Raw genomic sequence first — 15,892 nt, 5'->3', positions numbered from 1 at the left:
GACATGACAACAACACAAGCTTTGTAGTACTTGATATAAAGTCAGTTCCACTACAATCCCAATCACCAATAATAAACATATAATTTGACCCTCAAATGATGAAGCTAAACTTTCTAGATGGTGAAGTTATGTGTGTGTATATGTTTCTAAAAACTTATATGCGTTCTGTATAATCTATATATGCTTGAGAAATATACTTGTTTTTTTTACTCTAAACTACAAAAATTCAAATTCTACTTTCTATGCTATAGGTGTTCTCTCTTTTACAAAATCATAACTTATAGCCAAGCTTCTCTTAACTCATTCCTCTGTGAGCCAAACATTCTCTTAAAGATTTAGTTTTGGTCTCACTAAATTCTGTTGCCTATGATTAATTTAGTGGATATATATGTGTTTAGAAGATAATGGAGGTACTTTTAATGTTAAACACAATCCATCATTCATACTTTGAAATTTTGTGTCATTTTAGTGTTTAGGAGAATTGACATCATGCACAACTTGGAAGTGGATTTTGGTAATTGCTCTCTCTTGAGTCTATTTCCATCACTTCCTAAAAGGTGTGGGATAAATCTCTCATTACTGGGATTCAGAGTAATCCACAGACTAGAAAATAAAATCATGCACAGTTTTGATGAAAATATAAAAAAGCATGATCCTTTTGGGAAAAAAGGAAAATGTGGATAAGGAAAGGAAGCAAGAAGTACTAAATAATGGGTTTCAAATGCATAATCATTTAGGTGGAAAATAAGATGGATATCACAAAATTATATTCATTTTGGGCTTTGAATAACTAGCTTTCTTCTCGTCGAGGATCCCACGTTGAAAAGAGATCACTTAACAAACGTAGGTTTATATAATAGAGTATATAAACCCATCTAAAAAAGGGTTTATATAATAGAGTACATTAAGAATTTCATAAATATTGATATATTTTTCTCACCTGCATGTGAGAGACTCTAGATACAAATACACAAGCAATACACATTAGAAGTAGATGAAATCCCAATCCTGATAATCATTTGAATTTGATATCTTGTTTTTGAAATTAAGCTTATTTTGAATCTTCATATTCTTGGATATATCCAACTTGTCAACAAAGGGGTCTTAAGAGAAATATATAGAGAAGCTAAGAAGATGAAAGAGAAATATATAGAAGAAAATTTTGCACAATTTGTGTCAAATAGAAAGTCATGCAAATATATATTGAGAAATATTTCTATGTTTTACATTAATTTCGATCATCAAGTGAAAGAACAATAATACACATGAAGTGCTAGAGTATTAATATAATGTTTTTCCACTTGATACCTCCCAGCTGGTTCCTTTGGGAACATTAAGGAACAAAACCCATGTTGGATTTGTTTGTAACATGCCTGACCAAATAATCATCCAAAGAATTGAGAGTCTCCAAGTTCCTGCTCCTGAAAAAGAGAAAAAAAGAACAAAAATTTGAGTACAATTAGTAAGCAACTGTTTGATTAAGATTTGAGGAAACTAAATTCACCTGAACTTGGAGATCAAGAGTTGAAGTTTGGTGCAGAAAATTGAAAGTGGAATCAGAAGGGCTCCAGTTTCCCATAATCTCCAAAGAATTTTGATAATCAGATCCGAATTGGGAGCTCATTGGTTGATGATGATCTTCAACTTCCATGGCAGGTGGGTTGAAATTGTAGCTGATCTGAGTGGTAGCACCTGATTCCTCCCCAGTTTCAAAGCAAGAAGATGTATTAATTTTGGGATCATGATGATCAAAATCAGAAATTACTGAATAATCCCGGCTAATCTGCAATATCTGATTCTTCTCAATAGTCCTTGCCCTTGCCCTTTCCCTAGCCTTCTTCCTCATCTCCTTGGCCATGGGTTTCCTGATTATTGGCTTTTTAATCCTCGTCTTTTTCATCTCTTTCCCACCAGATTTCATCTTTTTAACCACTAATTTCTTCTCATTTTCATGCTCATGCTCGTCAATTTCAGAAGTGGAGGAGCAAACACTTTTGGCTCGGTCAAGGCTGAGGCCAAGGCTGTAATTTCTTTCCTTAGCAAGTTTTAAGATTTCTGGTCTGGCCTGTACCAGCAGCCATTCCACTGTCTTGCTTCCCTTGTCAACCCCCAACATGTCCTGTAGCCCAAAGAACTGCCGAGCCACTGGGAGGGAGAGCCTCATTCTTCTGTCCCTTTGCCCACGAGCTGTGCAGATTTTGCTGTGCCTGTCCTTTTTGCACAACCTTTTTCTTGGGGCCTTCTTGATCTTCTTCTGCTCATCTGAATTTGAAATCATGGCCATGGGAGCTGTGGAATTACTATTATTAATAATCTCAGGGTTGTTATGAGGAAGAGGGATTTTGTGGGGTTGTTGGAGGAACAAGTGATCTTCATGGAATAATTCATCAACCTCAAAAGGGGAAGGAAAGGGGAAGAAAGAGATGGGGAGATGTAAATCTTGGTGTTTGAGAAATGGGTCATGCTGCAGCTCATGCCCATTTTTGGCACAACTATTGGTGGAGAAGAACATGTCTCTTGAGAAGTAGTAGATCAACAATAAGGTATATGCTTTTGAAGAAAAAAACCAAAAAAAGAAATAATTTTCAGATGGTTTCTACAGTGCAAAAGACCTAGCTAGACATGATGAGAAGTTGCTTAAATTGATGACATTTGGAGGAGAAAATTAGAAGTAAAAGCTTTTCCCATCCTTTTCAGTTTCCACACAATACAATTTCTGCTTCTGAGAAGAGATCAAGAAGAGAGCAAAAAAAAAAAAAAAAAAGACACCCCTTGTATTTAATTACATTTTTTTTTCTTTCTCTTAAGGCTGATCTTTCTTGGGGAAGGACAAGTAGGGTAGAAAGATTGAGAAAGACAGCACAGTTGCAATTACTGTTTATGGATCACAAGTACTATGGAGGGAAGAGGGAGGTGAATGGAAAGAGACAGAAAAAAAAGAGTTTTTTGAACAATTGGATATATGATGGTGTGAGAGATAGAGAGATTATATATATAATTGTAAAGAGAAAGACAGGAGGGAGGGAGAGGGAGGATTCATTTATTGTGTAAATGGACAAGGATCCATCTTTTTCTTTTGAGAAAAAAGTTGGATCTTTTTAGAGCGATATTATGGGAAGTTAGTGGGGGTTGAAACTGGTTTTGTGTGTTCCACTTCACGTGGTTTGCAGAAAAGGGGAGAGTTTGACAAAGGGGATAAGCCAAGGGGTGTGTTGTTTGAAGCCCCACAGCCCACCAAATTCAATTTAATGACTTTCTATGAACCCTATATATCCCCAACATTAAATATTCTAAACTCTGCATGGGATTCTAGGGCTAATTAGGGTTAGGTTTTAGTAATTATGCGATGATCAGCCTAGTTTAATTGTTTTGTAATAGCGTTGTATAGTTGGAGCCACAGTCATTTTCATCCATATTTAATACAGCTTGGTTTTTACATCAATAAATATGGAAAGTCAACCAAAAGATCTAGAGTAGGATCCCATTTGTTTTCAATCAACTTTTTATGATTCGATATCTTTCCATTAATAGTAGAGATAGATGAATGAACTGACACCATGTCTAAATTATATTAGAGAGATTAATTTGAAGGTAGGTAAACACGGTTAAGAAATTCTTAAAAAAAGTGTTACTACATATATCAATAATGTGCACTTTCCCTTTTAGTGATACGATCAAAAAACTTCAAATCAATGTCTTGTGGTTTACACTAGTGGATATCTAGGATTGTGGTTCGTTGTCTGGACGACCAAGCAGTACTATGACCAACACAGGATTCAAACACAAGACCTCATGTATAGGTGATACCAAAAGCAACATGTCCTTATCACTGCGTGATTTACCAGCTGACTTGAAAAAAGCAAGTTGTTGAGAGAATCCATACAATCCTCCAACAGACAAAAACAAACATATGTTTTCATTCATTCGTTCTCACAATTATATACAAATCACCCAAGTGAACCCAACAAAAATATTACTGAAATGATCTCATTTTTCCTTATGAATCACTTTTAATCATGTAGTTACACATATGATGGGGGTGACAAATGTGCCTTTGAGAACTAGGTCCACGTGGGCATGTCTAAGATTAAGGGAAGAAAGGACAATTATTTCACCCAAAATGGGCACGCTGGTGCCATAGAGAGATCAGAGAGAGAGAGAGATGAAATGGGAGAATACAGAAGAATTAATACAGATTTTGACTGGTTTTGTGTAATGTGTTGTGTTGAATTGAAGGTCACTTTCTACAAAAAGTAGAAACATTTTGGTGTGTGTCTCTCTCTTCTTTCACCCATCAATCAAACTCTGTGCGCAGTGAGCACAGCCACAGAAGAGAATGTTGTTGTTGCCTTTCCTCCATGCGTGCTTGCTTATCTCTCTCACTCTCTCTATTTCTTTGACAAGAAAGAGAGAAGAACCAAAAATTAAAGAAAAAATAAAAAAACAAAAACTGTGTACTTTGCGGCACTGTAGATACAAAGACCTTCTGAAACCCTAGCCAATCACCAACTACCATAACCACACAAAACCATCTCATCTTTCTTCCAAAAAATGCCATTATTCCCACTTCCAATCAAACCCCATCTTCCCATCTAACTTTTTTTTTTCTTTTTTTTTTTCCATTTTTACATGCCGTCCTCCTCTCCCCACCCACTTATCCCAAAACCCACCAAAAAAAAACCCCTTTTTTTTTCTTTTTTATCTAGCTAGGGCTGAAAACTGGCTACTTTAAGCTGACATAATGGCAAAGGACCACACAAAGATAATGCAGATCTAGCTGTGTTCTTGTGTGTGTTTTGAGGGTTACTTTCAAAAAAACAATATAACTACAAAAGATGGGGAAGATGAATAATAATATAGTACAAATTTGGGGTAGTGGTTCATTATTATGTATCAAACTAGATCAATTCATGGTTTTCCCTTTCTGTGTGATATGAGCAACCATTTTTATTCCAACCCATGATGGCTTTTTTACCTAGATAAGAAGGGTAAGTTATTTGAGATTGAAATAATGTGGCTGATAATTCTACACATTTTAATTTGAATTTGTATTTAAAGGAAGAGACATGTTGTGATGATTTCATCTAATAATTTTTTCGGTGTGAGTTTCACATATGTAATTATAGTGGGCTCTTATTTATTTATTTATTTATTTTTAAGAATATTATATATATGTTTGAGCACCTTATATATTATATAGTCTTGCAGATCATGTGAAAGTACCATGTTGGTCAAATCATTTTTACTTTCTATGTGTATTGTGTGAAGTTTAAAAGGAAAATGAAAACAGAATTTATTTTTCGTGAAAAGCATGCATTAAAAAGATGAGGTTCATATAAAAGCACTCCAATTTATTATTTAGAGAAATAGAAGCTAACGTTATAATTACAAAAATGAGATGACTTTGAAGACCAAAGAGAGGCAAGAGTCAATATGTCATCCTAGAGATTAGGGCAAAGCTCTTGAAGAATCCATAAAGGTCAGGTTGTTTCGCTCCATCCAAATATTTTACAAAATGGAAACAAAAGCATTGCACCGTAAAATGTTCCTCTGGTTTTCGAGAAAGGAGACTTTTGAATGAACAAATCAATTTGAGCCAGCAACGCCATAGAGGTATGGAAGGTCTTAAAGAGGCGGGACCAAAGATCAGCTATGAAGAGTGAAGAAATAAGAGGTCCAAACTCTTCTCCAAAGTTTTGAAATTGAAGAAACTTTTGTCCTCTGAGATGACACAATGGCAACTATTCGGAGCATTGGCACACATTGGTTATAGTGTTGCTCAGCTCAAGTAATTGAGCTTCGATTATTATAGGGGTCTACTAACGTAAGTCACACGACATTAATTTCTACCGACCCTACGAAACATCAAACCTCGTTCTCAAATCTTTAAAGTTCTAGTTTCCATTTCTAAGAATATTGAAGTATGTATGCAGAATTTTTTATTTGGCTAAGAAAATGAAAAGTTGCAGATAAAATCCAAGATAGGTTTCACTCAGTGGTGGCCAACAATGAGAATGAGAACTGGACCACATGAAATTTCTCAGATGTTGATTTGGCAAAGAATGATGAACTATATATCTACAGTTATATGTATATGAATCTACTGCCACCAACTTCTGGCTCGACTCTCGACTGTAATATGAAAATTTCCTGCGTCTCTCTCCATTTCAGCGTCCACACTGGTACTTTTTTAAGAGTGTGGTCTCTAATTCAGAACCTGTATCTTCAATTACTTTTGGCAAATTTATATAACAAAAATGTTTTCTACTTAAAAGAACAAGAAAATAAAATCACGAGGACAACTAAAAGGAGAAAAAAAGAAACTTTCTAACAAAACACTTATATCCAAACCCATTTATCCATAGTGTGTTTTTTTTTTCTTTTATTGGAAAAACTAGAAAACTATTTTCTAAAAAATTGTTTCCCAAGTATTAATTTCCGTGTATACTATGTGGATCCTTAACACGACTTTAAGATGATAGCTCTTTTGAACTCACCAATCTTGGTTGGATTCGTTGGAGGTTGTTAGGCTTTAATACTATATTAATATTCATGAGTTCTATCTCAAAACAAATCGACAGTTCAGGTATATTATAAATTTTTGTAGGTCCCTTATTTTTTTCGATATGAGATTCGATACTTAACTTACCGTTTTAATAAATAAAGAGTTAATAAAATTGAAGGTTGGAGATCTATGTTTTGTTCATGCAAAAGTTATGAATTTAAAAGACGTGGATATAAGTGTAAATTTAGGTGTAGTTTATAAATCTATGATGTATGAAAGTCTATAAGATAAACCCAATTTGAATATAGTTCTAACTAGTTAAGATATATGAAAGTCTATAAGATAAACCCAATTTGAATATAGTTCAACTAGTTAAGATATATGATTTTATCATCGACTAAAAGATTAGAGATTCGAATAATCATACTTCCAAGTCTGCTTTAAAAAAAATGGGTTTAAACTCAATTTTGAAATAACCCTATAGATTCCACCACCCATGATATATATTTTTTACCCTAAAACTTTTCAATTTTGCTTCTCATGCGATCACATGTCCTACTTTTATAAGTCTCAATTGGCCTTTCTTTTTTTCTTTTTTTTTCCTTTTTCCTTTTTTATCTATTGTTCTCCCTTCTGTTTCCCAATCTTGCTCTTGGTCAGTGCTTTAGGTTATTGCCATTTCTCATTGGCTTTGAACTTTCTTTACCTTTTAAGAGCCCCATTAATTATTTTGGCTTACTACTGTATTTTTGGCTTGGATGATATGTCAATGTCAACTATGTTTAGGGGACAGTTTTTCAATTGTTTATATCTGATTTTGGTTGTCTTCTTTTATTCTATTTTTCCTTTTGTTCTTTTTGGTGGGGGAGGGGGGAGGGGGGTGGAGGGGTCAATTGACATTGAAAAGACATCAAATTTTCCACAATAATATGATGTTCTTTTCCACAAATGATGTTATCTTCTTAGTACTCTATGTCATCTTCATATAAATATTGACATATCTATTTTTCTTTTTCTTTTTTTTTTCATTTTTGTATAATCCAAAACTTAGTGAGGAAAAGGAATTTTATAACTTGATATTAGATTAATTTTTATCACTTGCAAAATGTTAAAGGAAACATCAAAAAGGAAAAGTGTAGGTTATTTGCCTTTATTGTCTATTCATTGAATATGATTCCATAAATGAGCTAGGTTCTCAATTCTCTTTTCCTTTTTTGGTCAGTAGTTTGTCTTTTACTTTTTTTTTAATTTTTTTTAATTTTAATTTTATGCAATTGGGACTATGAAAATATGTTTAAATTATTAGATTAGGTATTAGTACAATCTACTTGAGTAGCCTATCAATTTAGTTGTGTTTTTTTCTTTTTGGTGAAGTGATGATTTAATGGTTTACTTAGGTAATAAGAGTACTTTAATGTGAATCAAAGTGTAATTTTAGGTTTTTTGGTGGCTCGCTCACACTATAATTTGTGGAAAATTAATGTCGAAAAGAATGGAAAAAAAAAAAAAAGGAGTTGCCACATTTTGCTGTTACTTTACACGTGCGAGTGACATCAGTCAAAATAAGTGGATTCCCTAAGCTAGGGGCCCGGGTGGGTTTTATCTCCATCAAATAATGGTTTCAACAGTACGGTTAAAGGTCTCTCATGAACTCTCAAAAAAAAAAAAAAAAATCTATGAGAGAGAGAAGAAATAGAATATTCCATGGAATTTCTTTTAATCTATTTACCAGCATTAACAATTATATGTATAAATGTTTTTCACTATTTGAAAAATTAATTTCATTATTAGGTATAACATTTGATTATACAAAATGGTAATAAATATCTTATTTATTTAAGCGCCCTCTAATCGACACTGCATAAAGAAAACAATGGGATATACATGGATTATTTATATTAATTTAAACATAATTAACCATCCATGTAATAAATCAGGGAATTTTCAAGCCAAAATTGAAAGTGGCAACTTTAGGAAGAACGACAAGATGGGTTTGAAAACTAAAGTTTTTTTTAAGATGAACACGAAAGGCCATGTGTGAGAAACATACAACAATGGAAGGCTAAATGAAAGCACTCCAACTTAAAAAGGTGGGGGAGAGGTCATTATTACAAAAGATTATTTATAAATTCACCCTCCAATCAAAAGGTTCAATAACTACGGTTTTAATTGAATTTTTTTTCTATAATTAAAGTTTGATAATTCGAAAGAAAAAGATCTATTTAATTATTACATATAAAAACTCAAACACACTAAATAATTTTTTTTTTTAAATAAGAAACTCTTTCGTTAAAGAGATATATGCGAGAAATATACAGCTAAGTGAACGCAATCCAATTTAACGAAATGTTACAAAAAGATAAAGGATTTTGAAGACTAAGAGAAGGCAGAGATATTTTTATATCTTTCCAGGGATTGACGGATGATCCGTAGCTATTCGAGAAAGAGCGATTATTTCTTTCGAGCCATACATTCAACAGATAGCATCTACAGGATGTTTCTCCTACAACTGAATTGAGATGCAAAAAATAAGAATGAAAGAAATCCACAAGAATTTGTCTGGGCCACTGGAATCGCGAGCTCCTCCAGTGACTTTGTTCCCTCACTAGATGATTAAATGGTTAATTATAAGATTTAAGGGTGAAATAATTATGAATGAATATTATACTCCAAAATTTTAATGTTTTTGGATAGAATAAAGTATGATTAAACTGAAAAAAGGACGAAGAGGGCAACAATGTAAGTGTAAGATTAAAGAAGGAAATAATCAGAAACTATATTATTAACTGAAATACCACCAACAATTTGCCTTTGGTAACGTTCAAAATAAACTTCCCAAAATTCAGTCTCTCCTCTAAAAATAACTTTTTTGATCCTCACTTGTTCACGCAATCCCAAGAACCTCTTCTTTTTTGCCTACTTCTATCTCGATAAGTTGAAGCCAAAGTTCTTTGAGTGTGATATATTTCCGTGGTAAAAATAAGAAAAAGAAAAAAGAAAAAAAAGAGGTCCATAGAAGCGAATTGTGCAAAGATTTTTTAATTCAGCAAATTGAACCAATTATTAAACATATATATATATATATATATATATATGAACTTTTTAAAATTAATTACATATTTGTTTAGTTTTATAATTAAAGTTAGTCTATGTTCAAAACATATGGTATACTATTTGAAATTAAAGTTTATCAAAATGTTAGCTATTTGACTTTCTATCTTTTTAGTTGGTGAATCGAAGTGTGAACCATCTTACACTATCTTTTATTAGTTAAGCCCTCATTAATACAATTTATTTAGTCGTCCCTACTTTAATTTCTTATTACGATTAAGCCTAATTTACATACTATATTTTAGCTATGAACACATGTTAGTAGCAATTGTTAAATTTAATCTCCATTAAGATATAGATTTTTTTTTCAAGTATACAAACAACACGTGAGGTGTGGATTCGAACCCACAATCCTTTTTATCCATAATATATATCTTAATCAGTTAAATTGTATTCAGATGGGCTAGAAGTAGGATAGAGATTATTACGTTATAATGGACATTGAAACCTTAACCGTTCAATTTTGTTATAATTTTCTTTCAAAGTTACTAGTTAATATAGAAGTTAAATTGGTTGATATGATATACAAGTTACTACTGTTAATAACTTAATATTGATTTGCTTAATCTACATATAAATAGTTATTTTTATAAATATTTCACTTTTCTGTTTTTTAAGTCTAATTAAATTACTTAGGGCTAATATGCTTCAGACATTCATCCAAGAAAAATCCAGGCAAATTTGCATTGTACATTTCCATCGGAGTGGGCTTGACAGTACTAGGCCCAAACAACCCCAAGGACTAAACCCAACGTAACATATAGATATTGTTACTAAAATACCCTTTAGGCCTAAACTAATATAACATACAGAAAATGTTAATACAATAGCCTTTTCATGTCACAATTTGTCAACCCGTAGTCACAGTGACCCAATTGCAAAAGTATAACTCTATCAACTGAGCTATATCCCTCTATCAACTGAGCTATATCCCTCGAGCCAATGTAGTTGGGTCATATTGGACTTGAATTGGACCTCGTCCGAACATAGTTCAATTGATTAAAGACATATTCTCGACTAAAAAATCAGAAATTCAAATCCCCACTCCAATTTTATTTATCTATATCACTATCAACTTTAGTTATATTAGCTCTAAAGGGGTTAAGCATACAGTGGCGAACTTGTCTCAAATGATTGGGAACAATCTTAACATCAACATCAAATGAGCTTACAAAGTCTACTTCAGCTTCATTTTAACTGAATTTCATTAATCATTCCAAATATTCTCATGATTTTCTTATCATATAAATTATTGTCCCAATTATAATATGAAAATGTGTCCATGTTTTTTATGAAGATAGGTCAATGTGGGTGACATATTGTAGTAATCAGAACCTTCATCTTACAAGATTACAATAAGATGTACAGATTGATCTAGAAAGAGAAGTAAACAAAAAAAAGGAAATGATAAGAACTAACAAAAACAGATGCATGGGATTTTGATACAATGAATTGCTTCAATCGTGCCAGCAAAGAAGCATAGCAACACATCGGCCAAATATATACAGCCTACCTTTTCCTTCTCGCACCAATCCTCCAGCTCCTCTACATGAGGATTTTGTCTTGGAATTCTCAATTTTAGAAGCACTTTTAATCTCCATGATCTCCTCTTTAACTTCCCTCTTCATGGACCAATTAATCTTTCCCAAGATCGTAATTCTTAGTGCTGCTTTAGGCTCACTTTCATGGTTCTTGTTGTATTGCTTTGAATGGGAAAGAAAAATTCACTGGGAAAGTGATGGAAGCTGCAGGAAAAGTGGCTGTTCTTAAAGGGGAAGAATGAAGATGGATGAGATCAGCTCAAACTTGGACCAACCAAATGATCCAAAAATCAAAGGCCATGACCATAAGGCGTCAAATAACACAGGGGTCCCACCATTTTACTCACAAATAACTAATGAACTAACAATTCTCCATAACCTTTTTGATTCATCAGTGAGCTTTTGGTCCCATCAACTAAAAATAAAAAACCTCAATCACAGAGACGTTTTGCCGAGTGAGAGAGAGCTGAGGAAAGGTTCAGAGCTTTTTCTTGCGTTCTCTGAGAGGTAGTAGTCATGTGGGTGAGGAAGCCAAAGTGTTTCTTCCAATACAGATTCCACAAGAAAGAACCAAAGAAAAGGAAGGGAGGGGGGGCCCCCCAGATTACAGGGTAAGTTGTCTTAAAAGGGAAAAGCCACACTAAAGACATTGTACACGTGAAATTCAAAAACATACACGTGAAGTTCACGGGGGTGGGCATGGCAAATGTCTGACACGGAAAGACAACCTTAGCTACATGAATGGTTCAGAAACTCTTAACCATGACCTATGTTTAAATTAATGCCACTAATCTCTGTCGGTCCACATAAGTAAAGTGAAACTCCTGCCTCAAAATTCCATTCTTTGGCAGCTTCATTGACATGGGAATTTTAAACTGATAATCTCTCTTGACGACATAATAACCTAAGGCCAAATTGCCTCCACATCTTAAGCCATCATGAAATATCTAAAAATGAAGTAAGAACACAAATGGCTAGACTACTTTTCTTTTGTGTGCATGTGTTTGTTGACGAGTCAAATCGGTTGAGAAACATTAGCATCATTCAATTCTATTTCAAGTGCTTAATCTGACCAGGGAAAAAAAGGCAGAGAGAGGGGAGGGAAGCACCTGACATGAATTGAAAAAAGGATTGGAGACTAGGCAGGCCACCAGAGTGTGTGCTGTGCTGATCCAGCTCATGCCTGTTAAGAATCAAGATACAGAAAATATGGATCACTAATTTTGATCTTTCGGCTAAAGTCAAGATTTTACTACCACGTGATTTTCTTCAATGGCTTCAGTATCCATCCAACCTCAATGCCCAATCCACATCCTATCACCAGATAAGAAGTGTGACCAACCTGTACAGAAGCTTATTACCTGTGGTACATCCCTCTGAGATTTTTCTCGGTCCATATTTGAAAGCTAAGCTTTTGGTCCACATACAAAAGTGATTGGCAACCCCGTTTGCTTTCAAAGAAAGACTTCTCTGAACTTTGAGACAACATAAATAGGTACCATAATAACATCAATGGTAAAAACACTGCCATTTATTTTTACACATTATATGCACAATGAAGAACATTCTCATTCTTTTAACTTCCCTGCCCCATGATATGTAAATTAGTTCCAAATTACGTGGTTAAAATGATTCCATGTTTATGTCTTTATTTTCGAATAAGGTAAAAGAAGGTACTTATTTCTTTAATTCCTGCAAGCCACACAGGCCCTGTAACTTTACTATCTTCTTGGTCGGTTCAAATTAACATGTACTATAACCAAGTAAACTCGAAAGGAACAATCTCAGTTCAAACCATCTTTATGGATGTCCTTGGTTGGTCTCGCTCCCTTTTATGTTGAACAAGTACAATGCTCCAGCCTTCAGTTTTTCCGGCATTCCAATACAACAAGAGAACAACTCATGCTCATTGAAGAATTATGCCTAAATATAAAAATAATTATTTCTAGGATGTCAGCTAACATATGTAAATAGGAGACATCAATCTAAGTCTTTAGCAACTTATTTAATCATTTAAGAAAGAAAAAGAGAAATTACATTTGAAATCCATAAGTATTGGGTTGGGGTTCTTTTTGTCTCTAAACTTCAAAAACTTCGTCTTTTTTTTTCTTTTTTGAGTTCAACAACAATCAACCCTATTTTTAAAATGATTCTTTAGAATAGACTAACGATAGTGATATGGCAACGGTGACATGAATTTTTGTGTTAATAATTAATGCATATCAGGCTAGAATTTTACTAGTCCTTAATGTTTGTGGCCCTGCTATCCTATTCTCTCTCTACTAACACTTTCTTCTCCCATGATTTGTTCTCTTATGCTGAAGGTCAACAAACTCCCTGTCTCGCTGAGAAAAGGAAATCTCTCCGTCTTTCCAAAGAAGAAAATCTATCTCACCTCATTCTCGCTAGAGCAATGAATACTCAGAAAAATAGTGGGGATTTTGAATCAATCCCCTCTCATTTTCAAATCAATGTTCGAACATAGAGAAAATTTATATTCAAACTTAAGCTCTTCCAGACTTAGGATCTAAAAACGCAAATTTGGATCATCACCCTCCCTATGTTGAATCAACACCCCCTCTGAAAATGGTGGCTAGTCCTCCAACTAAGTATACAAAATCCCTATAAATGGGTGTCTCTAAAATCATTATTCGGATCTCTCATCTTCAGCTGCATCTTCAGCTGAAGATAGTAAAAAATGGATACGAGGAAGATGAAAACCGTGGTTGGAGCGTCCAATTGAGGGGGAAGAGGAGCGTGAGGGAAGAGATGTGTAGCTTACTGTTCAGATCTCTATACCACGTCAATTTTTGTTGAAGTGAACAGCAGCAGTTTGTTCCCAACAATTTATTAGAACATCTTTCTGAGGATGAGGATATATTTCTTAACGTTGCAACCAAAGAACTAAAGAAAATTTTGACACAACCCTCAAAAACTTAGCCCAAAAAGGACCAAGTGGCTATGAGACCAATTCATTTGTATGACGTGAATCTTTAAAAAGACGACATTATTTGAACTACAGATAATATCTTAATAGCAACACTGATACATGGGCAAGGGCAGCTTGTTGTCGTTGCAGTTTTTTAGGGTAAAAGACGAGATGTTATGTTGATATCAGAGAGCGTTAAGGACCTAAGGCATGAAGCATAGGCAAGCAACAAATGCAGAGATAACGAGCTTCTTTAAAATAACAATGCATGGCAATGAACAGGTATAACTGTATGGTACAAATTAATACTTGTTTGCTCTCTTGCTCATTATGACTAACTTTTGAAATACTTAAACTACTGAACCTGGTGCAGATATAATTCACTCTATTTCACCCTTTTGAATCTTAAAATAGAATCAGGTTATCAAATTGGATACCTATTTCTAGGATTTTATACACACCGAACAGTGTTCAAAATCAACTCATAAGCACACAATCTATCCCCCTAAGCCAAATTCAGCCTTGTAAGCACACTATTAGAACCATTATGATGCTTAGACTGAGCAACTAAACCAGTCACAGATCAATAAGTGGACCTTTGAAGGTTTTACCAAAGTTACAATTATGCAAGTCTTCCACAATCAGTTCCATGAACACCAGCTTTGAACTCCTTGAACTGTAGTTCTTTCTCAAATTCTGAGCCTCATTGTCAAATACTCCTTTATCTGATAGCAATGAGCAGACATCGTTATTCTCCTTTCTCCAATGCTGCCTTAAATTCTAGAAATAGTTTCAGAAGTTATTCTCCGTGTAGGAGCAACTCCTCTAGTCATCATTGTCAACCTTACAAGAGCTTGAAGAATTATTTCCTAACAAAGTTTTACATGTCATTATGTACACCAACAGGTGAAAAAAGATTTTCCAGTGGAAATTATAATACGTTTTATTTTCAAGATTTCTGTCCAGCTTAGCTACGCCCTCTTAGAATACTCGGAACTGCAAAGATCTCTACATTTGAATCAAGATAACTAACTCAACTTCTAGGCTAAAATACACCCCAACCCGTGAAACTTTGACAGTTTTGTCCCTTGTTCAAAATCAATAGGAGTACCTTTTTTATTTCATTTATACATAATTCGTCCTTCAAATTTAAGTGTCCTTTAAAGGAATGGCGTGGAAGAAGACACGTACTGTAAAATAGATGGCATGGCAAATCATATCATCATCCTCAACTGTCTCTGCACCTTTCCCTGTACGGTAATCTCACTAAAATAGATGCATGGCAAATCATATTATCTCTCTGGAATCCATTTATTTATAATCTCTCTCCTCCCTCTCCCTCTACAGTGGTCACTAGAGAAAGTTTCCATTTGAAGGGGAGAGATAACATTCCTTTGGGGTGGGAATATCTCACAATGAAGTCCCTCCTCCACAACAAGGTGGAGAAGAAGGGATTGAATCAGACTAACGATCAAAGAGACCATTAAGAAACATAACTGAAAAATATAGATATTTCCCAACAGTTTTGAGCCAAGAAATCAAAATCAAGCACTAATCACAAGCCCACAGGCAAAATTGTGCTTTACCAGCCTTTTTATCTAAATTGATTGAGAAATGAGAAAAGGAGAACGTCAGTAAAAGTGAAAGTAAATTGAAGAGCCATCATGGCAAACCAATTGCATAAAAGGCTAGCTAAAACACGACAACTAGAACCATCACCATGAAATTAAATAGAGTTGATACTCATAACATCATGAAACTATTTCGTCACACTTGGAAGGAAGAGAGGGCAAGTTTCGTACAGTT

At 34.2% G+C, this 15,892-nt stretch overlaps 1 protein-coding gene across 1 annotated transcript; it reads right to left on the bottom strand.

Moving 5' to 3' along the window:
- Positions 1-1,297: 1,297 nt before the first annotated feature.
- LOC111009036 (transcription factor TCP18-like) lies at positions 1,298-6,162 on the bottom strand. The gene is made up of 2 exons (XM_022281949.2): positions 1,505-6,162; positions 1,298-1,421 (listed from the first exon to the last, which is right to left on the bottom strand). The coding sequence occupies exons 1-2, from the start codon at positions 2,510-2,512 to the stop codon at positions 1,386-1,388; spliced, it is 1,044 nt and encodes a 347-aa protein (XP_022137641.2). The 5' UTR covers positions 2,513-6,162; the 3' UTR covers positions 1,298-1,385.
- Positions 6,163-15,892: the final 9,730 nt, after the last annotated feature.

Source organism: Momordica charantia (genome assembly GCF_013281855.1).
Source record: "Momordica charantia cultivar OHB3-1 chromosome 3 unlocalized genomic scaffold, Mcharantia_2.0 BLBB01000003.1, whole genome shotgun sequence".
Classification (NCBI taxonomy): Eukaryota; Viridiplantae; Streptophyta; class Magnoliopsida; order Cucurbitales; family Cucurbitaceae; genus Momordica; species Momordica charantia.
Note: the sequence above shows the minus strand (reverse complement) of the source record. Positions and strands in the feature narration are given on the sequence as shown.

Bases quoted from the DNA above. Each gene is read 5' to 3' on its own strand.
- LOC111009036 (XM_022281949.2), bottom strand. From the start codon at position 2,512: ATGTTCTTCTCCACCAATAGTTGTGCCAAAAATGGGCATGAGCTGCAG. The intron at 1,422-1,504 runs GTGAATTTAGTT...TCTCTTTTTCAG, and splicing joins CTCTTGATCTCCAAGTTCAG to GAGCAGGAACTTGGAGACTC.